This window comes from Entelurus aequoreus, linkage group LG05, assembly GCF_033978785.1.
Source record: "Entelurus aequoreus isolate RoL-2023_Sb linkage group LG05, RoL_Eaeq_v1.1, whole genome shotgun sequence".
Classification (NCBI taxonomy): domain Eukaryota; kingdom Metazoa; phylum Chordata; class Actinopteri; order Syngnathiformes; family Syngnathidae; genus Entelurus; species Entelurus aequoreus.
The window spans coordinates 18,191,013-18,218,667 of NC_084735.1; the positions used below are offsets into that span (position 1 = coordinate 18,191,013).

The 27,655-nt window shown below is 40.0% G+C and overlaps 1 protein-coding gene across 1 annotated transcript in view; it reads right to left on the reverse strand.

Annotated features, from left to right (window-relative positions):
• ubqln4 (ubiquilin 4) overlaps positions 1-27,655 on the reverse strand; it is a 29,972-nt gene extending 2,317 nt beyond the window's left edge. Inside the window, exons 1-10 of the mRNA XM_062047255.1 lie at positions 27,449-27,655; positions 19,948-20,099; positions 18,508-18,659; positions 18,172-18,434; positions 11,270-11,428; positions 10,981-11,203; positions 10,763-10,902; positions 10,601-10,684; positions 350-465; positions 49-274 (exon numbers count right to left, since the gene is read on the reverse strand). Of these exons, the coding sequence (XP_061903239.1) occupies positions 49-274; positions 350-465; positions 10,601-10,684; positions 10,763-10,902; positions 10,981-11,203; positions 11,270-11,428; positions 18,172-18,434; positions 18,508-18,659; positions 19,948-20,099; positions 27,449-27,589 (1,656 nt within the window). The 5' untranslated portion in view covers positions 27,590-27,655. The remainder of the gene's footprint in view (positions 1-48; positions 275-349; positions 466-10,600; positions 10,685-10,762; positions 10,903-10,980; positions 11,204-11,269; positions 11,429-18,171; positions 18,435-18,507; positions 18,660-19,947; positions 20,100-27,448) is intronic.

Here is a 27,655-nt window from a genome sequence, read left to right on the forward strand (position 1 = left end):
AAGAGAGAAAAAAAAAAAAGAGACGTCTTTCGTTTGCCGGAGTCGTACCGCTACGCCGCTTCCTCCTCCCCCTCCCGCGGCGCCGGCAAACATTTGGAGCATCTGTTGCATCAGCTGCTGCTGAGCGGCGTTTGGCTGCGTTGCGGTGCTGCTGGGCGGGGATGCGGGGTTCTCAGGGGGCACGCTGCCCCCGGTGGGGATGCCGGGAATGCCCCCGGTGGGGATGCCGGGGATGCCGCCGGTGGGGATGCCGGGAATGCCGCCGGACATTAAACTGGGCCAGAGAGAAACACAGACGTCAGAAAGGGTGGTGAAAATGCTGCATTACTTTTTTGTAGTGGGGCCTGACCTCGGCATGAGGCCCGGTGCTTCTGTTTGCAGCGTCTGTAGACCCTGTTGGATCTGCATAAGTGCCTGCATGGCCCGAGGGTTGGACATGACCGACAGCGCCTCTGGGTTCTGCATCTGCAAACAGACATACCACCTCACTAACTCTTCCAAATTAGCTCTATCCTACATGTCTTCTATTCCAAATGACGACGCACTAATAACAAATACAACTACCGTATTTTTCGCAGTATAAGTCGCTCCGGAGTATAAGTCGCACCGGCCGAAAATGCATAATAAAGAAAGAAAAAAAACATATATAAGTCGCACTGGAGTATAAGTCTCATTTTTTGGGGACATTTATTAGATAAAACCCAACACCAAGAATAGACATTTGAAAGGCAATTTAAAATAAATAAAGAATAGTGAACAACAGGCTGAATAAGTGTACGTTATATGAGGCATAAATAAACAACTGAGAACATGCCTGGTATGTTAACGTAACATATTATGGTAAGAGTCATTCAAATAACTATAACATATAGAACATGCTATACGTTTACCAAACAATCTGTCACTCCTAATCGCTAAATCCCGTGAAATCTTATACGTCTATAGCAGGGGTCACCAACGCGGTGCCCGCGGGCACCAGGTAGCCCGTAAGGACCAGATGAGTAGCCCGCCGGCCTGTTCTAAAAATAGCTCAAATAGCAGCACTTACCAGTGAGCTGCCTCTATTTTTGAAATTTTATTTATTTACTAGCAAGCTGGTCTCGCTTTGCCCGACATTTTTAATTCTAAGAGAGACAAAACTCAAATAGAATTTGAAAATCCAAGAAAATATTTTAAAGACTTGGTCTTCACTTGTTTAAATAAATTCATTAATTTTTTTACTTTGCTTCTTATAACTTTCAGAAAGACACATTTAGAGAAAAAATACAACCTTAAAAATGATTTTAGGATTTTTAAACACATATACCTTTTTCCCTTTTAAATTCCTTCATCTTCTTTCCTGACAATTTAAATCAATGTTCAAGTAAATGTATTTTTTTTATTGTAAAGAATAATAAATAAATTGTAATTTAATTCTTCATTTTAGCTTCTGTTTTTTCGACGAAGAATATTTGTGAAATATTTCTTCAAACTTATTATGATTAAAATTCAAAAAAATGATTCTGGCAAATCTAGAAAATCTGTAGAATCAAATTTAAATCTTATTTCAAAGTCTTTTAAATTTATTTTAAAATTTTTGTTCTGGAAAATCTAGAAGAAATAATGATTTGTCTTTGTTAGAAATATAGCTTGGTCCAATTTGTTATATATTCTAACAAAGTGTAGATTGGATTTTAACCTATTTAAAACATGTCATCAAAATTCTAAAATTAATCTTAATCAGGAAAAATTACTAATGATGTTCCATAAATTATTTTTTTAAGTTTTTGTCTTCTTTTTTTCCGTTGAATTTAGAATTTTAAAGATACAAAATTGAAGATAAACTATGTTTCAAAATTTAATTGGCATTTTTTTCGGTGTTTTCTCCTCTTTTAAACCGTTCAATTAAGTGTAAATATCATTAATTATTAATAATAACAGAGTTAAAGGTAAATTGAGCAAATTGGCTATTTCTGGCAATTTACTTAAGTGTGTATCAAAATGGTAGCCCTTCGCATTAATCAGTACCCAAGAAGTAGCTCTTGGTTTCAAAAAGGTTGGTGACCCCTGGTCTATAGTCTCTTACGTGAATGAGCTAAATAATATTATTTGATATTTTACGGTAATGTGTTAATAAATTCACACATAAGTCGCTCCTGAGTAAAAGTCGCACCACCGGGCAAACTATGAAAAAAACTGCGACTTATAGTCCAAAAATACGGTACCTAAAAAGCTAGCATAAAATGTTGGCATACTTGCAGGATAAATACAAGTCTCAAAATCCATGAATTGTAGTTTTAAATGATCAAAATGAACATGCTTATTTTAGAATGATAACATAAGAAAAGTTAGCATATTCCTAAGATGGTGTCAAGTAACAAAAGCCATGGTTTTTAGGTTTTAACAAATACAATTAGCAGAAAAAGCTAGCATAAAATGTTGGCATGAAACAGTTTGTGTACTTCTAAGATGGCGCCAAGTATGGAAAGCCATGATATTTTAGGTTTATACGAATAAAATTTGCTAAAATACGAGCCGAAAACATTGAGCATGCCAATATATGAGAGGTTAGCATACATCTAAGATGGGATCAAGTATCAAAATCAGATGATGTGAGCACCATTTCTGATAAAAAGAGGAAAATTAAGAAAAAAGGAACATTTCTACTGGCATGAAAGGCTGCAACGCAAATCCAAAAAGAAAATGTTGAAAATCAAGACGAAATTTCCTGCAATTGGGTGCATTTCTACAATATATTGTTCCTTTACATTTACTCTCATCTACCAACCTTTTTGACACTTGTCCCATGTAATGTACCACAGAATGTTTAGTTTTTTTTAGTATATAAGTTATTAACATTATTATCATGGAAAATGTAATGTAACATGCATCGACTAATATACTTCCTGTGTTGTGACCTCGGTTTATAATCCAAAATATACATTTGCGCTGGATACCAATACATACTCTAGAACAGGGGAGTCAAACTGGTTTTCATTGAGGGCCACATCACAGTTATGGTTGCCCTCAACAATGAGTAATATATGAATATATATAATACATTAACAATATATTTTTCTACATAAGCTGCAAAAAAAATATTTAAATTTTACTTTAAAAACTGTCAGCTCAGTCACCAGAATTTTACAGTAAAAGCAGTGGGTTTTTTACAGCATATACAAAAATGTAATAAATAGAATGGGGAAAAACAATACCTCTGTTTTTAGCAGTAAAATTCAAGCAACAGAGCTGCCAGTATTTTTTACTGTAAAATCTTGTTTTAATGTTTTTTTTTTTTTATGTCTTACTGTATATGGAGAAAAACAGTACCAAAGTTGATTTTACGGTAAAAAACTCAGTCGACGGAATTTAACAGTAAAATCTATTGTCAACTTTACAGTCTACAATTTGATTGATAATTTGTTTTAAAATTTTGAGTCAGATATTTAGTACAGTATTTATTAACATTATATATTTTTGGAATACATGATAATATAATATTGAATTTCAAAAGATATGCAATTGCATGCAGTAGGTGATTTTTAATGTCAAAAGGGAAAGAACAAATATACTTAATAAGAAAAGGTTAAGCATTTTATTAACGCATATTTTTTCCAGGCTTTCGCGGACCACATAAAATAAGGTGGCGGGCCAGATTTGGCCCCGGGGCCTTGAGTTTGATATATGTGCTCTAGCACTACAACTGGTTCGGATCTACGGTTGTCCAGATACCAATATTTTGGTGTGGTACCAAAATGTATTACGATTAGGGATGATGTTCGTTAAGAAATTATCGATGTCGATGCCATTATCAAATCCTCTTATCGAACTGATTCCTTATCAAATCCAGATAGGTTGTTGTGTGTGCACTGAGTTCCAAAAGCCGTAGATGTTATGTGACTGGGCCGGCACGCTGTTTGTATGGAGGAAAGGCGGACGTAACTGAGGACAGCATGCGGACGTTAAAGGGTGAAGGTTTCAGGTGAGAGAGGACGCCCTCAGTGAGCATATAGTGCTGCTATGTGTGTTGTAAATAAAAAAATTGCCGACAAACACATCACCAACATGGACGAGGTGCCGCTCACTTTCGACATCCCGGTGAAGCACACTGTGGAGAAGAAGGGGACCAGCACGGTAGCCAATCCATAAGCACAACGGGGCAAGAGAAGTCGGCTTTTACTGTTGTGCTAGCTTGCTATGTAATGGACAGAAACTGCCATCTATGGTGATTTTCGAGGGGAAGACGCTGCCGAAAGAAAAGTTTCCACCTGAGTCATCATTAAGGCATGACGAAGGAACTCCAACCGCTGGACATGGGTGTAAACAGGACGTTCAAAGTGAGGTTGTGAGCGTCATGGGAGCGATGGATGACAGACGAACACGGCTTCACGAAAACAGAGAGGCAGTTACGCCACAATTTGTGAACGGATCGTGGATGCTTGAGCTAACGTGTCTGCTTGCACTGTTGTTGCAGCTTCCGCAAAAGCCGGCATCTTTTCCGAGGAGCTCCACGGCGGAGCGGCGCGAGTGGTAATACGAGAGAAAGAAGGTGCGAATCTGGTACAAATGAAGGAAGAATTAATTCCCAAGAAAAACAGCAGGGGGTCCATCGTCTGGCGGTGGTTTGGCTTCAAGCGGGAAGATGTCGAACAGACAACCGTAATATGTCAAGTATGCGGCAAAAGCGTTGCTACAAAAAGTAGCATTACTGCTAATATGTAGCATCATGTGAAAAGTCCCCCGCTAGAGAAGGAAGAGTGCTTAAACCCGGATGTCAACATCTCCGTTCGGCGTCACACCAACAAAATGCCGAAGCAACCATTTCCACATCAACACCGTATGAAAAAATTAGTCAACAACAGAAGGAGATAACGTCCGCAGGAACCTACCACATAGCGAAGGACATAAACCATTTGATTTCATATTATGCAGCTCATTTTTATTTGACACTTATTGAAAAATCTTGTGTGACATCATGCACAAAAGTGCACTTTATTTGTTTTAAACTATTGTAGTGGCGTTCTGTACAAAAAGTGCACTTTAATTTAGTGTTGTTTTGATATGTCATCTTAGTGACATCATGCACAAAAGTGCACTCATAGCGTGTTTTAAAATGTCTCTGACAATCTTGCACTTTCTGCTTTGAAATGACATGAACGTTTGTGCCACTGCTTAATAACTCTTTAATAAATACACTTTTGGTCAATTGACTTAGCTGTGATTTCCCTCTCAGCATGAAAGTTTAAAATTAGCATATATTAATGCAGAATGAACAAGAATGTTGTAATGTAGACACATAGAATCATCATACTGTTGTGATTATATGCATCAAGTGTTCATTCAAGGCTAAGGCAAAATATCCAGATATATATCGTGTATCGTGACATAGCCTAAAAATATCGAGATATTAATAAAAGGCCATATCGCTCAGCCCTAATTTGAGTACATTAAAAATTCTTCAATAAAGTACAACCGAACTCTGCTTTGCTCCTGCTGCCTTTCTAAAACAGCGTCCATGCATGCTAGCGTATGTTTTAAACTAGCGTATGTTTAACCATGCCTGCGCCCCAAAATATGCTGCGCCTTATTTATGCGTTAAATACAGAAATAACACCCGTAACTGACACGGCGCCTTTTAATACGATGCGCCCTATGGTCGCGAAAATACGGTATAGTGGCTTCGATAACGGGAAACGGTTCTCAAAAAGGGATTCGAATCCATGGCATCGGTTCTTATCTTATCTAAGCATCGGGAGAAACGGTTTTCGAATATCATCCCTAATTTCGATACCGTTCAAAATAAAGGGGACCACAATAAATTGCCATAAGTGGCTTTATTCTAACAGAACAGCTTATGATACATTAAAATGTGTTTCTTACTGCAATAAAAAAACAATTTTGTCATTAAATAAGATAGTCAAGTCCATAAAAAAACCCAAAAGTACCAGTATTTTTCAGACGCAGAATAGTATATATTTTAATTCTTCAGTACTTTATTAGTACTGGTATACCGTACAAGCCTGTTTGGAACTAACCGTGTTCGGATTGTAATCATTCAAATATGATGAGCAGCAAAGTAGACAGCCGCTCAGAGAACGAACAGAGGCGACAACATGTAAGCTAGCTCGATGATTAGCTGACGAGCGAGCCTGTTTCCATGCTCCTGATTGTCTGCAACTTAGTGTGGCGTTTAGGCAAGAGGAACAGCGAGTACATGCGGCTGATGAGAGGCTATATTTTGACGCACAAATGAATCTTTAAAAACGCAGCTTCATGAGAATGTTATGTTGTCTTCCATCTGGACTGGGATGTCAGATTTTCCGCGTTCCTAGCTTGAATTTCAACTGGATTTCTTCCCTGGAACATTTTCACCACCCCCAAGTTGGCTGCAAAAATGGCTGCTCTGAATGTCAACAATAATATAAGCTTCTATAATATCCAGTATTAGCACTTTTGCTACACTAAATCAGCCATGTACAATGTCTTGTTGGACGTTTATATATTGTAACCTTCCTGTGGTATATATGTTCTACATTGCTAGCAATAACGCCTTTTTCCTTTTCATTAACTGGGTTTGAAGGTTGCAAAAAGCGTGCATATTTTCCCGCAAGTTGTTTATATCCAGTCAAGGCAAGCGCAAAAATTGCTTTTTCGTGGATGTGGCCACCTTGGTTCCCGACCTCGTAACGGGAACGCTCACGTCGGCTGTAACGTCACTCGCAGCTCCGACTTCCAACTTCCCAGGTAAATGGCACGCAGCACTAGCATACACCTAAGATGGCGCCACGTATCAAAATCAACAATTTTAAGGGTTCAATCATACAAAATTAGCTGAAATGGTGGTATAAAGCGTTAGCATGCTAGCACGTGACCAGATAAGTGGAAATACCAAAAGTGGCGAGGCAGGCCTATTCACATGCCTGGCATACTGTATATTTGCATTTAATATGAGTAGAATAGCTAACAATAATGTAAATTCCAGACTATAAGCTACTACTTTTTTCCCCACGCTTTGTACCCTGCGGTTAATAAAACGGCACAGCTAATTTATGGAATTTTCTTTGCTGACGGCCATAGAGCAATTAGTTTTCATCAAACACATGCAAAAACACTTAGATCGTGTGTTATTATTTGTGGTATGGCGCCATCTTTTGGACGAGTTTGCTGACTGCAGGTGCAGCCGGGTGAATGCCTACAGTGTTTCCTGTTATTTAAAGCTTTGAACCAAAGTTGACGTGCCGTCGTGCCTTCTCGCCGCCTATAGCGTTTCTACTCGTGCGGATTCTTCATCAATCACTCCAAGCAACGTTTGGAAGCTTTACAATATAACTAAACCGGGTTCGGCAACCCGCGGCTCTAGAGCCGCATGCGGCTCTTTAGCGCCGCCCTAGTGGCTCTCTGGAGCTTTTTCCAAAATGTATGAAAAATGGAAAAAGATGAGGGGGAAAAAATATATTTTTTGTTTTAGTATGGTTTCTGTAGGAGGACAAACATGACACAAACCCACTGTTTATATTAAACATGCTTCACTGATTTGAGTATTTGGCGAGCGCCGTTTTGTCCTACTAATTTTGGCGGACCTTGAACTCACCTTAGTTTGTTTACATATATAACTTTCTCCGACTTTCTAGGACGTGTTTTATGCCAATTCTTTTTGGGTCTCATTTTGTCCACCAAACTTTTAACTTTGTGCATGAATGCACAAAGGTGAGTTTTGTTGATGTTATTGACTTGTGTGGAGTGCTAATCAGACATATTTGGTCACTGCATGACTGCAAGCTAATCGATGCTAACATGCTATTTAGGCTATCTATATGTACATATTGCATCATTATGCCTCATTTGTAGGTATATTTGAGGTCATTTAGTTTCCTTTAAGTCCTCTTAATTCAATGTATATCTCATGACACACAATATAGCATTTAATTTTTTGCGGCTCCATACAGATTTGTTTTTGTATTTTTGGTCCAATATGGCTCCTTCAACATTTTGGGTTGCCGACCCCTGAACTAAACTGTTCTTATTTACCCGACCGCCCCATGTGTGATGTATGTAAGTGTTTTCATGCATATTTGTACGTGCTATGGTAATGTAATCAAGCTAGTGTCGTTAGCATTAGCTAATATGCTAACATGTTTATGAGTGTCTGTGCTAGTATTATTAACTTACAATGGCATTCTTTGTGTATTGTTTCAGCTTCGTACATTCACTAAAACGTCATTGTAGAGTTATTGAGTCTGTTTAGCTGATTGGAGAGCTGGCTTCCACAGCTAGTGGGTCCATGACCATGACTTCTGTTTTGTTTGATCAGTTGTTTTACTGCCGTGTTACACACACCGTTTGGAAACAATTAAGGTATGTAATAGAGATGTCCGATAATATCGGCCTGCCGATATCGGCCGATAAATGCTTTAAAATGTAATATCGGAAATTATCGGTATCGGTTTCAACCTCCCGATTTTCCCGGGAGACTCCCGAATTTCAGTGCCCCTCCCGAAAATCTCCTGGGGCAACCATTCTCCCGAATTTCTCCCGATTTCCACCCGGACATTATTGGGGGCGTGCCTTAAAGGCACTGCCTTTAGCGTCCTCTACAACCTGTCGTCACGTCCGCTTTTCCTCCATACAAACAGCGTGCCGGCCCAGTCACATAATATATGCAGCTTTTACACACACAAGTGAATGCAATGCATACTTGATCAAAAGCCATACAGGTCACACTGAGGGTAGCCGTATAAACAACTTTAACACTGTTACAAATATGCGCCACGCTGTGAACCCACACCAAACAAGAATGACAAACACATTTCAGGAGAACATCCGCACCGTAACACAACAGAACAAATACCCAGAACCCCTTGCAGCACTAACTCTTCCGGGACGCTACAAAAAACACCCCCTGCAACCACCAAACCCCGCCCCGCCCCATCTCCCGAATTCGTAGGTCTCAAGGTTGGCAAGTATGCTCTAGTATACTCTGGACTGAAGCTGTGTGCCTTCATTGTTTTTGTAGCTGTTGTTTTGAGGAATGTTTAAAAATGTTTTAAATGAATGCACTTTGTGAAAGTCAAAATATAGTATTTGTCATAGTTGTAATGGGTATCAGAATTATCTCAGGGAGAGCATGTCCCAAATTCCAAGCTGCTGTTTTGAGGCATGTTAAAAAAAATGATGCACTTTGTGACTTCAATAATAAATATGGCAGTGCCATGTTGGCATTTTTTTCCATAACTTGAGTTGAAGTTGATCTCTTATTTTGGAAAACGTTGTTTTTGATTGATTGATTGAAACTTGTATTAGTACAGTACATATTCCGTACAATTGACCACTAAATGGTAACACCCGAATAAGTTTTTCAACTTGCTTAAGTCTGATTGATTGATTGAGACTTTTATTAGTAGGTTGCACAGTGAAGTACATATTCCGTACAATTGACCACTAAATGGTAACACCCGAATAAGTTTTTCAACTTGTTTAAGTCGGGGTCCACGTTAATCAATTCATGGTAAAGTTACATTGTTTAATGCAGTCCTGGGCAAATTAAGGCCCGGGGCCCACATGCGGCCCGTTGAGCTTTTCAATCTGGCTCGCCGGACATTCCCAAATAATTTTTTTTGCTCTCTAAGATGGAAAGTGTAGCTCCCATTATGATGTGCAGTCATGTTTTCTAATGACCGTAAGTCTTCAACTATACACAGTATTTCAATGGTTGGAATCTGCGCTTATGGATGATATACCAGTTACTATGGTAATCTAATTAGTTACTATGGTAATGTACGTCACAGCAGCTCAGATGAGGCACCAAGCAGTGTGGGCGGGAAGCATTTCCACAGACGCGGAAGGAGATTTTCACAACAAAGTTCTAAAGCTTAGTGATATATAGAATAGAATAGAAAGTACTTTATTGATCCCTGGGGGAAATTCAGCAAATATCAGATACATCAAATTGTAGGTGGGTTAATTTTGTACTCTTTCCATTTCTATTTCACTGTTTGTTGCGTTTCACTTGATTGCAAAATATGTCGATTGAAAGGGGGTGTGACATTCATATTTTGTGAATATTCAGTGTTTTATCGTTCATAGAAAAAATAAAAATTCCATTACGTTTTTTTAAAGCGGTCGGTCAAAACGTTTTTAGCATTCAATCAGACATTATTGTGCGGTTTTACATTAGTGTTCCTAAAAATAGACATACCGGCCCCCAGACACATTTTTTTCTCTAAATGTGGCCCCCCGAGTCAAAATAATTGCCCAGGCCTGGTTTAATGCATCCAGCGGGGCATCACAACACAATTAGGCATAATGATGTGTTAATTCCACAACTGTATATATCGGTATCAGTTGATATCGGAATCGGTAATTAAGAGTTGGACAATATCGGAATATCGGCAAAAAAGCCATTATCGGACATCTCTAGTTAGAAAATAAACATTTACAAAACCTTTTTGTGTTTATAACTCATTTCACAACGTATATATATGCGGCTTTTAATCAAGGGCGGCTAATATACAGGGGGGAAAAAATGTTCTTCCTAATATTTAGTGGGTGCGGCTTATATACTGGTGCGTTCTATGGTCCGGAAAAGTCGGTAGTGAGCGTGCCCTGTCTGTGAGTTCAATACCTGCTGCAGAAAGACGGGCAGCTGAGCTCGGAACTGTTCCTGCAGCTGTGGGTTTCCAGCAAACAAGGGGTTATTCATCATCACCTGGAAGAGGAGCGAGAGAAAAGGTTGAGAGGACAAATGTGCTGAGTGAGAGTAACGTTATTGTGAAAAGGTTGGAACCTGGGAGGCCAGCTCGGGGTTCTGGGACAGCGACTGCATCATGCTGCGCATGTACGGAGCAGACAGCATGTTCTGCATCAGCTGAGGGTTTTCAGAGATCTGGTGCAGGAGGCTCTGCATGCCCGGACTGTTGAACATTCCTGTACAAGCGACACGGAGATCCTTCACGTCATCTGGCGTCGAGTCAGGAGTCAAAACCTTTCAATTTGTCGTCTTACCGTTGCCCAGGCTGCCAGGGTTGACGCCCAGAGGGTTGGACACCGTGGGGTTGGTGCCCCCGGGGGTGCCCGTGCTTCCCGGAGTGCCGCCCCCGCTCTCTGAGGGGTTCGAGGAATTGGGCGGCCCCCAGGGATTGGGCAGGGGCTCCCGGTTCTCTGTCCGTGACGGCTGGACGCCGGACTCGGAGCCGCCGCCCAGAGCTGAGAAGGGGTTGTTACCGAACTGGAGGAAAAAAGGTCAGGTAGTGAGAAGACAAGAGGTGGAGACACGCTTGAAAAGTGTGCTTACCTGCTCTCTGGCCGCACTGAGCATGGGCTCCTGGATGTCTGTGTACATCCTGCGTAAGGCGTTGTAGCCCCCGGGGATGCTCTCCAAGTTGCTGAGTGCGCGGTCCTGGTTGCGCATCATTTCCTGCATCATGGCGGGGTTGCGAGCCAGTTCCATAGTCTGGAGGTAACGACAAGCGGACAGGAGCGGCGTGAGACAGGAACCAAATGGACTTAGTCGCACCTCAAATTTTGCGGCTTCGCGATATTGCGGGGTTGTTTTTTAAGTACACTACCGTTCAAAAGTTTGGGGTCACATTGAAATGTCCTTATTTTTGAAGAAAAAGCACTGTACTTTTCAATGAAGATAACTTTAAACTAGTCTTAACTTTAAATTAATACACTCTATAAATTGCTAATGTGGTAAATGACTATTCTAGCTGCAAATGTCTGGTTTTTGGTGCAATATGTACATAGGTGTATAGAGGCCCATTTCCAGAAACTATCACTCCAGTGTTCTAATGGTACAATGTGTTTGCTCATTGGCTCAGAAGGCTAATTGATGATTACAAAACCCTTGTGCAATCATGTTCACACATCTGAAAACAGTTTAGCTCGTTACAGAAGCTACAAATTTGACCTTCCTTTGAGCAGATTGAGTTTCTGGAGCATCACATTTGTGGGGTCAATTAAACGCTCAAAATGGCCAGAAAAAGAGAACTTTCATCTGAAACTCGACAGTCTATTCTTGTTCTTAGAAATGAATGCTATTCCACAAAATTGTTTGGGTGACCCCAAACTTTTAAACGGTAGTGTATATTCAACATATTTTTGGCCTAGATTAAAAGTGTTTTAGTGTCGTCAGAGTCTTGACAAAGCGGTTCCATGTAAAAAGTCCTGGACAAAAAAAAAAACCCACTGTTGATGAACTTCATTTTTGGCTGCTGCCTCGTCAATAACAATTTTCACACTGGGGAGCCTTTGACGAGAGCGATATCAAAAGACAATACAGCACGGGGGGGTGTCAAACTGGTTTTCATTGGGGGCCACATCGCAGTTATGGCTGCCCTCAGAGGGCCACTTGTAACAGTGAATAATATATACATTTTAAATTACTTCATTACACAATTATCTATTGTTATATCTTTTTACGTACACTGTAAGAAAAGCATGTAGATTTTAGAGTAAAGTTTAGCTGCCGAAAGTTTACAATGTCTACTGTAAATGTGAAAACAGTACCACTGTTTTACTGTAAAATCTACAGTCGTTTTTACGGTGTATTACTGTAAATGTAAAAACAATATTACAACATTTTTTGTGTCGTGTTTTTACGGTAAAATTTTGGCAACTGAGCTACCAGTTTTTACTGAAAAATTATTTTTACATTGTACAATTTGATGGATAAGTTGCTTCAAAAGCATTGGTCAAGCAGATACTTAAGTACTTATTTGGAAGTTTGGAATGTGCGATGATATAACAGTGTTTCCCACACATTCATTTATTTGTGGCGGCCCGCCACGAAAGAATTACGTCCGCCACAAAAAAAAAAAAAAACAATTTTTTTTTTTTTTGGTCCTGTCCAGCTTCTCAGGCAAATCATAAAGTTGATGTAGATGCCCATATAGGCTGTTCAGATTTACTTTACAAAAGAGAAGTGTAGGATACTTCTCTTGTTGCCTTATTTGTATTTGACCACTACTGTTTTCTGTTTATTTGTTATTGACTGTGGCAGGACACCTCTGCCTCTGTTTCACTTTATGTTGCTGGTAAAAAAATATGGTTGTAGTAGTAGGCTAAAGTTAAATGATTTAGTATGCACTAATTAAAGGGGCAGAGCTTTAAGAGACATTTTAGCTTTTATATTTTATAAGATATATTTTTTGTAAGAACCACAATTAATACATATATTTCAGTGAATAACTTATTGTTCAAATCTGTATATAAATATGTACATAAAGTGTTGTAATTATATTGTAAAATGGATGGATGGACGCTTAAAACAAAACTGTTATTATTAATTAGTAAGTAAACATTTTTTTAGCCTTTTTAGAGAAAATCATATCATTGTAGTAAATTATGCAAATTACTCGATGATGTCATGGTGACCACCCCCATAGCCACGCCCCCACCGCCACAGGTATCTTGGCAGTTTATGGGAAACACTGTCTAATATTTGTTGCAATGTTAGATAAAATTTTAAATATATGAAATTGCATACAGTACATGTTGACTACACTTAGAAACAAATAGACGCATGGTAATTCCAGGCCTTAGCGGGCCACATAAAATGAGGTGTCGGGCCAAATATGGCCCCCGGGCCTTGAGTTTGACATTTGTGATATAGCAGGACTCGATGGGACTTGGCGCAATGCTAAATGGAGACAAAGTCGGAAAATAACTATTCCAAAACAGGCTGCTAATGTATGCGGTAACATATTGCGTCATTTCTGGTTCTATTATTTGTCAAAGCTGTTATTAATCTTCATGCTAATTTATTGTTAATATCTGGTTACTTTCTGTTATAACATTTTCTATTTACACTTACAAAATGTAATAATCACTTATTTTTCTCATGTATGGATACGTTTTAGGCAATACTACAAATTTTGTGTATGGATCCGATACAAAGTAATTATAAGAGCATTGTTGTCATAACAATGCTGATAGTGATACTTCAAACTTTCAAGATCATTGCATGATTAAATATTTCATCCCAATTATAACCAGACAAAAACAGAGGATGGCGGTGTAACAATATCAATTAAATATCAAAATAATTTTCTTCTTACTTTTTTACATACAATTATTATTATTAAGTCAATAGTGCAAAACTACTAAGCAAAAGCTACTATTGGCCAATATTTCCCGAGTTTGTAAACAATAACAAAAACGACAAAATATTTATTGATGGTAAAAATATTGATCATACCATTGTGTGATCGACCTGATATCATGCTACTTGGGATCGTTACTGCCCATAGTTGTATCAATTCGCCCACCTTGTTAACATTCAAGAGCTCTAGCTTGTGGTTAGTAGGAGTGCACAAACAAATCGATTCACAACCGAATCGCAACTCCTTTTCATCCCGATTCTTAATTGATTAATCATTTTCAAAAATTGATTAGAGCAATGTTTTTTTTTGTAAATCATTTTTAAAACTACGTTTTTAGGCTATGTCCATGCATCGCAACTCCTTTTCATCACGATTCTTAATCGATTAATCATTTTCAAAAATTGATTAGAGCAATGTTTTTTTTTGTAAATCATTTTTAAAACTACGTTTTTAGGCTATGTCCATGCAACAAGAAGACGCTTTACGAACCTGTTTCAAAAGTTTCATTATTGCCATAACAAATAATACGTAGCAAGAACCGGTTTGAATCCAATTGTCACCGAACGCGACTCGGATGGAATCATTTAGGTGCACAAAGATTCACACCCCTAGTTGGTAGCATATCCTCCAACAGTGTGTAGTGTAGCATATTTAGCTATTCCTCATCCTCCAGTGGTAATGGTACGTGTAAGAAACATACTTTTTTTGCCGCCATGGAAACTGGGATTACTGACTTAGAATTGGCTTTGCACGGTGGAGGGACATTAGCAGATAACTTTGGGTTATTAGCCAAGATGTGATGAAGAATTTCCATGTAGTGACCATAATGAAAGCCTCACCAAGGGCAGAAAGAATAATAGCGCTTGGAGGATCCTCCCGGTACCGGCAAGTAAAAAGTACTCAAGACTATTAAATTGGGTGCAAGGTGACGATATGGCTGTTATTTCATGTTTAGAGGGCTCCAATAATGTTTGAAAAATGTTGCCGCAAACTTAAGTCAACAGATGCAGTGGCCTTTTTAATATTTTCCCATTTTAAAATCAAATATATAGATTTCTTTAACATTTATTTCTCCCTTCAAGTTGGATCAATGTTAAAGACCCCGTGAATTAGAAAGGGTCTCAGTCATAAGTCTTAAAAGTAATTAATATAGTAATACTTTGTTTTACTTGCAACACTTAAATCTCCAGATCAACTCCAGATATACCCGTCGGTAGAAAATGTGACTTATTTTTAATGTTTTATGCCCTTTTTGCCAAAAATGCAATATTTCCCCTCAAAGTGGAATATCTAATTTGAAGTAAGAGGCGTCTTGAATAGGTCAATAAATGAGTGATTTTGATTCATTATCATTTTTGAGCAATGAAAAGTTTTTAAAGAAAATGTCTAAGAAACCCAAAAGGGCCCCTACTCATAAAAGTGTTGAGATTAAGTCATATTTTTATGTTTTCTTTACTTTCAATGCTTGAATCAAAACATCAACTTCAGATCTATCCAACGATTATAATTTGTGGTGTTTTTTTAATTGGTTTTATTCCCCCTTGTTAAGGAAAACATTGGTTTAGATTTGGCAAACCTAAAATATTTTTGTTTTCCAAAACCTATTTTAAAGTGGAATATTTAATGTGAAGTAATTGGAGCCATGAATAGGTCTATAACTTACTGATTTTGATTCATTATTATTTTTTGAGCAATGACACATTAGGTATTGGAGATCCAAAAGGGCTATATTCATAAAAGTAGGAAGAATAAGTTAGATATTTTCTTTATTTTCAATGCTAAAATATATAAATCAACTTCAGATCCATTTGTAGATTAAAAATAAGATAATTTTTGAATAATTTATGCTGTTTGTCAAAGAAAACCTTGGTTTTGATATGGTGCAAACATATTTGAAAAACATATCTCAAAGTGAAATATTTGATGTATAGTAATTGGAGCCTTGATTGCTATGAAATAATTCATAGCAACATTGATTATTTTTAAGCAATAACAGTCACAAATAGAAAAAAAACAGCCTCTATGACTGATTCGTGTTATTAGTGCCAACATTTTTCTCGTTACAGTACATCGTTTACGCTTTTATTCCTATGCTTTTGTTGTATCATTCATTTATTATGTCGTATTTAAACTGTTGTGTTGAAGTCTGGGGAAATTGTTATAAATCCCATCTACAGCCTTTAGTCACGCTGCAGAAAAAAGCCATTAGGATTGTGTCCGATGTTCACTACAGGCATCATTCAAATCCACTATTCATGGAGTTAATTAAAGCAGCTTAAACTGCACGATGTGATCAACTTTAAAACTGCTCAAATTATGTTTAGGGCATCCCAAAACTCTCTACCATCCAATATACAGAACCTATTCCAGGATAGAGATGCTCACCATAGTTACAATCTAATAGGAAGCAACAAATTATATTTGCCTAAATTTAGAACAACTTTAAAAATAATGTGCATTTTAGTGCGTGGAGTCACTCTGTGTAACAACTTAGGGGACGAGTTAAAAACGTGTTCTAACATGATTTAATTTAAAACACTGTTTAAAAAAGAAGTACTGAAGAAGTACGAGGAGGAAAGAGAGTGATGCCCTCAGCACAGAGCGATGGGAGAGAGGTGTATGGTCAGAGAGTGTTTGGGCCTATGTGTGTGTTTTGTCTCGTCTCGTCTTGTCTCATACTAACAGTGGTACTATTGTATTGTTAGTGTACAGGAGTTGTTCTTGTTTTTGTTTGTATGGTATTGTTCTTGTATTATATTGTTTATGTTAAATGTGGAATGAGTGAGAGGGGTTGGGATATTATAAGCATCTGCTTCATCCAACCCCTTTTCAAGTAAAAAAAAATGTGTTGTTGTACTGTGCAGGTTTGAAATAAATACTTCAATTAAATTCAATTAAATTCCACTTTAGATGTTATTTAGTAAGGGTGTAACGGTACACAAAAATTTCGGTTCGGTACGTACCTCGGTTTAAAGGTCACGGTTCGGTTCATTTTCGGTACAGTTAAGAAAACAACAAAATATACATATTTGGGTTATTTATTTACCAAATTTGCAAAATCTTCCACCAAAAATATTATTCTTAGTGGAATATTTGATGTAAAGGAATCGGAACCTTGGATAGGTCAATAATTCATAATAACATTGATTTTGATTCAATATTATGTTTTGAGCAATGACAGTTTGAAAAAAAAAAAAACAGCTTTGTTTTATTAGTCAACATTGCAACTTTTTCTAAATTACATTTAACCTTTAAGCTTTTTTATTTCACTTTTGTTATGTTTTTGTTTATTTGAATAGTATTTTTAGAATGTGCCAGGGGCCTTTAAAACATTAGCTGTGGACCGCAAATGGCCTCGGGGGCACCCTTTTGACACCCCTGCTATAGATAATAAAAAATGCAATCTGATAAATCTATGGATAAAAAGTAGAGCCTGGCAACGCATGTGCGTTTATCATAACTCTCTCGCTCTCTCTGTCTCTGCCCCTCCCTCACCAATGCTGCTGCGCGCACAATTTGTTTAGTTTTTAACCCCTTCTTAACCCTGAACGTACATTGAAAATACACGCAACCCTAACTCAAAATGCCGGACATTTGAGGCATTTAAGAAACTCCGCCCTGACAGCTCCGCAAAAGAGGACATGTCCAGTGAAAAGAGGACGTATGGTCAGTCTATCCTAGCCCGTTAGCTGCTAGCATGCCGTGTGTTGTGCCTCGGTGTGCATTGTTTACACAACGTGCGTTACGCTACTTAATATGTCCGTGTGGAAACTCGTTCGGTACACCTCCGACCGAACCGGAACCCCCGTACCGAAACGGTTCAATACAAATACACGTACCGTTACACCCCTATTATTTAGTAGTAGTATTTTTAGAATGTGCCACGGACCGTGAGAAAATTAGCTTCGAAACGCAAATAGCTCCCAGGCCGCACTATGGACACCCGTGATTTAAAAAGTTGTAAACAGGTTTTTAATCCTCTGATTCAAAAAAAATATTGTATTTATTAAAAATAATAATAATCCTACTTTGCGAAAATGTGTTTACCACAGTAAGCGATTAGCCACGATAAACAAGACTTTTTATCGACCTGTCTCATGAGCTCCGGGTTGTTGAGCATGTGCGTGATCTCCGGGTTGCGCTCCATCAGCTGCTGCATCTGAGGGTTGGCCACAATCATCTGCCTCATGAGGTCCGGGTTGGACATCATGTTCTGCACCAGCGGGTTCTCCATGATCTGCGAGAGCATCTCCGGGTTGGACATGAGCTGCCTCTGCATCTGCTGCTGCAGCTCCATGAAGTTGGCCGAGCCCATGCCCAGGCCGGACAGGTTGGACAGGTCGCCGAAACCGCCTGGGCGGGAGATGAGGAGGCTCATGCACACGTTTCAAATTAATACCATAAAGGATAGCAACAGCGGACTCACTTAGAAGGTTGGGCGTCTGTGCGGGTGGCGGGGCGGAGCCAGGGGTCAGCCCGGCGGTGGAGGGTGGGGCGGTGCCAGGAGCAGAGGTGTTGGTACTTCCTGCCTGGCTGGAGGATGAACTGGAGGTGGAAGGGCTGCCTCCATCTGACGCCCTGCATGGACGAAGAAAGTCAACATTGGGAACATTCTGTCATGCACAACGTTGTTGAACAAACAGGATCCAATGAGGCCAGCTCCATTATACATCAAATATACAGTGGAACCTCGATTTACAAACTTTTAGATGCCTCCGTGTGCGAACCATGTCTCCATGCATTCATTTTTGTCCCACCTGCAGGCAAAAAACAGGGTGCAGCCTTTTTGGGGAGGCAAGGCACTCCGCTCCATAGACATCTTATAAGTAGACGCAGCATTGGCTGCTGTGACGCCATCTTGAAGTGGTGAGCAGCCTAAACTGACAGTTGACAGGTAGAAAACATAGATGGTGTTCAGCGTTTTCCTGCTCCAATGAGCGGACTGTTGAAAATGGGAATCGGGGGATTACTTTTCACAAGTAAGATTTAACATTGACGTACTATTGGTTGTATTTTGTGAAAAGAATATTACCACAGAGTTGAGAAGGAGCAAAGATCTTCAATAGTACTGAAATCGTAGCCGCTAGCAAACAAAAGTATGACCATAATAGAATTGCTTGTCAATGAAATTAATTACGTTTAAAAATGTCATACTTGAATAACATAAAGTTGAAATAAATGATGAAGATAAAGATTGTAAAAGCCAACAAGGGTAAAAGTTAGGACCACAGTCCAGATTGATATAAAGTATTGTACAAACCCAAAACCAGGTTGCAGGCATCAAATTCCAAATTAGCTAATATTTGCAAAAAATAACAAAGTTTTCCAGTTCTATTCAATTGAATATAAGTTGAAAAGGATTTACAAATCATTGTATTCTGTTTTTATTTACGATTTACACTATGTGCCAACTTCACTGGTTATGGGTTTTGTATGACACTTTATAATATGCTAAAATATATATACCTTCCAATAAAATACAGACTTTTGTCGAGGCTGGAACCCATTATTCATATTTACATTGTTTCTTATGGAGAAATTGAATCACAATACGATAGATTCAGAATATGATTTGCCTGAGTGAGGAGATAGGACAAATTAATAAAATAATCGAAAATCTATTTTCTTAATTGATTGAGAAACGTTACAAGTAAGAATAGCGATTCATTCGGAAAGCGATTTTTTTGACACCACTATGATACAAACTTTTCACTTTACGAATCCTGTTCAAGAACCCGTTACGTTCGTAAATCAAGGTTCCACTGTATGCCAAAAAACTGAAGAAAAAGATGATGTGAAGATCTCAGGTACTGTTACAAGCACAGTTACAATCACAGGTCTCGTTTAAACTTCCGAGCGTCCTCACTTTTGTGATGTCTTTATGACCAGGTGAACCGTCAGGCCATCCTTGATGCCGTGCTGGCTGAGGCTGTCTCCATCCTTCAAGATCTTGCCAGCAAAGATCAGAACCAGCTGGTCCTGTTTGGCCTTGAACCGCCTGGAGATTTCTTCTTTAAACTAAGAGAGAGGAACCATTTTTAAAAATACAAGTAAATGATGACCAGAGCATAAATAGCGACAACAGCAGTAGATATAATACCTCAGTAGCAATCCACTAATGTTTCATCATCATGTATGCAAGAACATTATTAGCTCATTTTTGTGTCGTTTTTAAGATTTTAGGTAAGATTCTTAGAGACAACCTGTTAATGCAGAGATTACGTCCAAACATTCTGTTTACATTCCGGGCGTAATGTAATCAATATATACAGCAATAGGCACATACTTGATATCAATAAAAAATGTGTTCAATAAAAAGTCCAATATTTTTTTTTTTTAATTTGTCGGAAGAAAGCCCCAGCTCTCTGGTAACCGAGCAACGCAGGAAGTGATTACTGATCAGGGGGAGTGACACTCTACCACTACCAAGTTCGGTTGCGCCATCTTGTTATCTGCCGGTTGATACTTTGAAAGAGAGTAAAAACGAAGAAATTGTGGATAAAACAGGAAAAGTCATCTTGACAGTAAAGCAGCTTTTTAAATTTTTCATAAAAGGGACCATAGTCAGAACAATGTGGTCTGTAATGATGCAAGGCACTCGTCCCCACCAAGACCGGAAATACCACACCACCTTAGCCACGCTCACCCTTTGGAGCAGACCTGGGCAAATAAGGGCCCGTTAAGCTTTTCAATCTGGCCCGCCGGACATTCCCAAATAATTGTTTTTAATCTTTAAGATGGAAACTGTAGCTGCTGTTATGATGTGCAGTGATGTTTTCAAATGACCGTAAATCTTGAACTATACAAAGTATTTAAATGGTTGGAATCTCCGCTTTTGCATGGTATACTCGTTACTATGGTAATCTAAGTCACAGCAGCTCAGGCGAGGCACCAAGCAGTGTGGGTGGGGAGCGTTTCCACAGAGTGTTTCCAGAGCGGCCAGCCTGAAATGCGGGTGTCAGGGACAGATGCGGAAGGAGATTTTTACAAGAAAGTTCTAAAGCTTAGTGATATTCATATTTTGTCAATATTCAGTGTTTTATCGTTCATAGTTAATATTGTAAATCCCACATTCTGTATTTTCATGTACATTCTGGGTGTCTCATTCAGTAAAAAAAATTTAAAAATTCCATTCCGTTTTTTTAAGGCGGTCTGTCATAACGTATTTAGCATTCTATTTTGCATTAGTGTTCCTAAAAATAGATATATCGCCCCCCCCACCCCCATACACATTTTTTTCTCCAAATTTGGCCCCAAGTCAAAATACCGGTAATTGCCCAGGCCTGGTTTAGAGCATAGCTGTAACTTCCTGGCACTAAACCTGCAGAAAACAGTTATTCTCAGGTTTCTATAGGTTTACATTTTTACACTTTAGACTTAGACTTCCTTTTTATTGTCATTCAAATTTGAACTTTACAGTACAGATAAGAACGAAATTTCGTTGCATAGCTCATGGTAGTGCAGGATAAAAGAGCAATAATGTGCATATATAAATAAATAGATTACTATACAGATAAATATATTGCACTTTTGTATATGCATCCAGGTTTATGGATGTATGTTATATTGTCTTTATATTCCAGCGAGTTAATCCATTTTTGGGGGGAATTGAGGGGATAATTATGATGCGTTCAAGAGTCTTACGGCCTGAGGGAAGAAGCTGTTACAGGTTCTGCTACTTTACCAAGCATTTCTTACTTATACACCTACATTTGAAGAGGTTGATGTTAAGTGTTCAATGTGATTTTATAATTTTGTTTACACTGTTTATTTTCCATGCTTGTGTTGGCATTTCCTTTCTGCCTTAACGACTGAGGGGACTATAATCAGAGGAAGGTAAAAAAAAATAAAGGTAAAAAAAATAAAATTAAAATGCTTACATTTAACAATGTTTTCCTCCTGCTACTCTTCTTGATAGGTCATAAAAGTAATAATGATCGGTATAGACAGATATACAACACTTACAACGTGAAACAGTGTATACTTGAGATTGGTTTCAATGCAATGTGAATTCAAAGTTCTTCAGATTGTTTTTTTTATTTACGGTCATTCAAGTTGAGTTCATATGTCGGACGTTGATGGCCATTAAGGGAGACTGAAATCCCAGCAGTACTTTGATATGATGCCGCATCAAGTGCGCACATGTTTATTTTAAAGCGTCCGTAATGGTGCTGGTAATAAAAACAATAAAACAATGCGTTAAAGCAGTGGTGTGCAGTCAGGGCCAGCAAGGCCTTCTCTGCTTGCCTAACATAACCAGAAGTCATGATCATAATTAAAGATCAAAGTATTTTTTCCATTTACTTTCCCTACTGTTGGTGGTGATTCAATGCCCAGTAGTGCGCAAATGTGTTTGAAAGTTAAGTACCAATGATTGTCACAGACACAGTAGGTGTGGTGAAATTTGTCCTCTGCATTTGACTCATCCCCTTGATCACCCCCTGGGAGGTGAGGGGAGCAGTGGGCAGCAGCGGTGCCGCGCCCAGGAATAATTTTTGGTGATTTCACCCCCAATTCCAACCCCTTGATGCTGAGTGCCAAGCAGGGAGGTAATGGGTCTCATTTTTATAGTCTTTGGTATGACTCGGCCGGGGTCTGAACTCACAACCTACCCATCTCAAGGCGGACACTCTAACCCAGGCCTGGTCAATTATTTTGACCCGGGGGGCCAAATTTAGAGAAAAAAATGTGTCTGTGAGCCGGTATATCTAATTTTTAGGAACACTAATACAAAACCTCACAATAATGTCTGATTGAATGCTAAAAACGGAATGGAATTTTTAAATGTTTTTACTGAATGAGAATGTAAATAAAAAATGAGGGATTTACAATATTAACTATGAACGATAAAACACTGAATATTTACAACGTATGAATGTCACACCCCCTCTCGATCAACATATTTTACAATCTAGCAAAATGCAACAAACACAGCAAAATATGAACGTGAAGGGTAAAAAAAAAACCCCACCTACAATCTGATATATCACTAAGCTTTAGAACTTTCTTGTAAAAATCTCCTTCCGCATCTGACCCTGACACCCGCATTTCAGGCTGGCCGCTCTGGAAACACTCTGTGGAAACGCTCCCCACCCACACTGCTTGGTGCCTGGTCTGAGCCGCTGTGACTTAGATTACCATAGTAACTCGTATATAAGGCAAAAGCACAGATTCCAACCATTGAAATACTTTGTATAGTTCAAGACTTACGGTCATCTGAAAACATCACTGCACATCATAATGGCGGCTACAGTTTCCATCTTAAAGATCTAAACAAATTATTTGGGATTGTCCGGCGGGCCAGATTGAAAAGCTTAACGGGCCGCATGCGGCCCCCGGGCCTTCATTTGCCCAGGTCTGGGTTAGAGTGTATGCCTTGAGATCGGTATGTTGCGAGTTCAAACCCCGGCTGAGTCATACCAAGGACTATAAAAATGGGACCCATTACCTCCCTGTTTGGAACTCAGCATCAAGGGGTGGAATTGGGGGTTAAATCACCAAACTGATTCCCGGGCACGGCCACCGCTGCTGCCCACTGCTCCCCTCACCTCCCAGGTGGTGATCAAGGGTGATGGATCAATAATTTCGCCACAACTAGTGTGTGTGTGCTTTAACTTACTTTACTTTAATGGTCATGTGGGGACATAAATGATGGTATTTTTGAGAGGTAATCATTGAAGTGGGACATCACTGAAGGCCTAGGTGGGAAACGCACGGCCCGCCACTGCATTAAAGTAAGTAGGAGTGCAAGACGTCTCCTTCTAACTTGCCTTGGTGCCCTAAAATATGAGCCCTCCTTTAAGGCAACACTTGCCTTGACCTTAAAGAGTTAAAATTCGAGGTCTGGAAAAAGACACCTTATGTACACCATTGGTGGTGATTCAATGCCCAGTAAATGTGTTTATGTATAGTATTTCTCCAGCAATGGCCATGTGGGGACATCAATTATGCGCGCACAATTTGTTTTGTTTTTAACCCCTTCTTAACCCTCAACGTACATTGAAAATACATGCAACCATAACTCAAAATGCCGGACATTTGAGGCATTTAAGAAACACCGCCCAGACAGCCCCGCAAAAGAGGACATGTCCGGTAAAAAGAGGACGTATGGTCAGTCTATCCTAGCCCGGTTTCACCGGACATGTCCTCTTTTGCTAGCATGCTAGCAGCTAACGGGCTACGATAGACAGACCATATGTCCTCTTTTCACCGGACATGTCCTCTTTTGCGGAGCTGTCCGGTGGGGAGTTTCTTAAATGCCTCAAATGTCTGGCATTTTGAGTATTGTTTACACAACGTGCAGTGCGCTGCTTAATATGTCCGTGTGGAAACTCGTTCGGTACACCTCCGCACCGAACCGAAACCCCCGTACCGAAATGGTTCGATACAAATACACGTACCGTTACACCCCTATTATTTTGATTATTGTTTCTCAGCTGTTTGTAAATGTTGCAGTTTATAAATAAAGGTTAAAAAAATAAAAATTAAAATACATAAAAAACGTAGCCTCAGCGCATGCGCATAGCATAGATCCAACGAATCGTTGACTAAATTAATCGCCAACTATTTTTATAATCGATTTAATCGATTAGCTGTTGCAGCCCTAGTTGCGAGTTCAAACCCCGGCCGAGTCATACCAAAGACTATAAAAATGGGACCCATTACTTCCCGGCTTGGCACTCAGCATCAAGGGGTTGGAATTGGGGGTTAAATCACCAAAAATGGGACCCATTACCTCCCTGCTTGGCACTCAGCATCAGGGGTTGGAATTGGGGGTTAAATCACCAAAAATGGGACCCATTACCTCCCTGCTTGGCACTCAGCATCAAGGGTTGGAATTGGGGGTTAAATCACCAAAAATGGGACCCATTACCTCCCTGCTTGGAACTCAGCTTAAAGGGTTGGAATTGGGGGTTAAATCACCAAAAATGATTCCCGGGCGCGGCCACCGCTGCTGCCCACTGCTCCCCTAACCTCCCAGGGGGGGTGATCAAGGGTGATGGGTCAATAATTTTGCCACACCTAGTGTGTGTGCGCTTTAACTTACTTTACCTGAGTCAAAATAATTGCCCAGGCCTGGGTTAGTGTGTCCGCCTTGAGATCTGTAGGTTGTGAGTTCAAACCCCGGCCGAGTCATACCAAAGACTATAAAAATGGGACCCATTACCTCCCTGCTTGGCACTCAGCATCAAGGGTTTGAATTGGGGGTTAAATCACCAAAAATGGGACCCATTACCTCCCTGCTTGGCACTCAGCATCAAGGGTTGGAATTGGGGGTTAAAGGCCTACTGAAATGAATTTTTTTTATTTAAACGGGAATAGCAGATCCATTCTATGTGTCATACTTGATCATTTTGCGATATTGCCATGTTTTTGCTGAAAGGATTAGTAGAGAAAATTGACGATAAAGTTCGCAACTTTTGCTCGCTGATAAAAAAAAGCATTGCCTGTACCGGAAGTAGCGTGACGTCACAGGAGGTAATATTCCTCACAATTCCCCGTTGTTTACAATTGAGCGAGAGATTCGGAGCGACAAAGCGACGATTATTCCATTAATTTGAGCGAGGATGAAAGATTCGTAGATGAGGAACGTTACAGTGAAGGACTAAAGAGGCAGTGATAGACGTATCTTTTTTCGCTCTGACCGTAACTTAGGTACAAGCTGGCTCATTGGATTCCACACTCTCTCCTTTTTCTATTGTGGATCACGGATTTGTATTTTAAACCACCTCGGATACTATATCCTCTTGAAAATGAGAGTCGAGCACGCGAAATGGACATTTAAAGTGACTTTTATCTCCACGACAATACATCGGTGACACACTTAGCAACTGAGCTAACGTGATAGCATCGTTCTCAAATGAAGATAGAAACAAAAGAAATAAATCCCTGACTGGAAGGATAGACAGAAGATCAACAATACTATTAAACCATGTGCATGTAACTACACGGTTAAAAAATCTCAGCCTGGTAAGGCTTAACAATGCCGTTGCTAACGACGCTAAGGCTAATTTAGCAACTTAGCAACCGGACCTCACAGAACTATGATAAAAACATTAGCGCTCCACCTACGCCAGCCAGCCCTCATCTTCCCATTAACAGCCGTGCTCACCTGCGTTCCAGCGATCGACGGCGCGACGAAGGACTTCATCCGTGGGTTTGGAAGCAAGCATCGGCTAGGCGTCGTAAGTAGTCCTTGTTGTGTTGCTGTAAGTATTGTACTTAGCCGCTAATACACCGATCGATCCCACCTACAACGTTCTTCTTTGCAGCCTCCATTGTTCATTAAACAAATTGCAAAAGATTCACCAACACAGATGTCCAGAATACTGTGGAATTTTGTCGAAGAAAACAAGAGGTTTTTGTATCGGGTCGATGGGGTACAACCACTTCCGTGGATTTTGTGACGTCACGCGCATAAATCATATCCAAAGGAGTTTTTCAACCGCAAGTGCGGCTGGAATTTTAAAATTGCACTTTATAAGTTAACCCGGCCGTATTGGCATGTGTTTCAATGTTAAGGTTTCATCATTGATATATAAACTATCAGACTGCGTGGTCGGTAGTAGTGGCTTTCAGTAGGCCTTTAAATAACCAAAAATTATTCCCAGGCGCGGCCACCGCTGCTGCTCATTGCTCCCCTCACCTCTCAGGGGGTGAACAAGGGTGATGGGTCCAATGCAGAGAATAATTTCGCCACACCTAGTGTGTGTGTGTGTGTGTGTGTGTGTGACAATCATTGGTACTTTAACTTATTTATCATTTACTTTAACTTACTTTACTTTAATGATGGTATATTTGAGAGGTAATCGTTGAAGTGGGACATCCCTGAAGGCCTAGGTGGGAAACGCACTGTGTTGAAAGGAAGTAGGAGTGCAAGAACGTCTCCAAGTCAACGGGCGCTGCGGGGCACGGCGAGGATTCCCCTTCGAGGCAGAATGACTCAGAGAGAATGTTCGAGAAGACTAACGAACGCCGACGCTATCACGGGCTCTTTTAGACGATATCACGGCGACATTCGTCCACACTCACCGCCGCCAGAGACACGTTGTTGTTTGTCCGCGCGGCGTCAGCTGACTCCTCATTGACGACACGGCAAGCTAACGTGGAGCTAGCCTGCTAGCCGAGCCGGCTAGCCGCTACACACGCACACGGCACTTTGCCGGCCGAGGCGTGGAAAGCGAACGTTAACATCGCCAAGTGTTTGTGGAGGCGAGCTGTTGCGTTCACGGCGTGAAGAGGCACGCCAAGTCCACAGAGTCACACTTTTGCCGCGTCAGAAGCTAACGTCGCTTGCTAGCTGAAGTTGTGGGCAGGAGACCGCTCTCTCTCCCCCCCCCCGCCCGCCCGCCAAAAACAATACCAACCTGCGTGACGGACGCATCTTCCGCGATGGCGATTTCTTCTTTGTCTTTGGGGGTCTTGACGGTCACCTTAATGATGGTTCCCTCCTCGGCGTCGGGTTTATTGTTGTTATTACCAGCATCTGCGGCGCCTTGGTCAGCCATCTTTACTCCACCGATGGAACAGCTCGCGACTAGCGTCGGCTTCCGGGTTAGCGGCAGGTCAAAGTG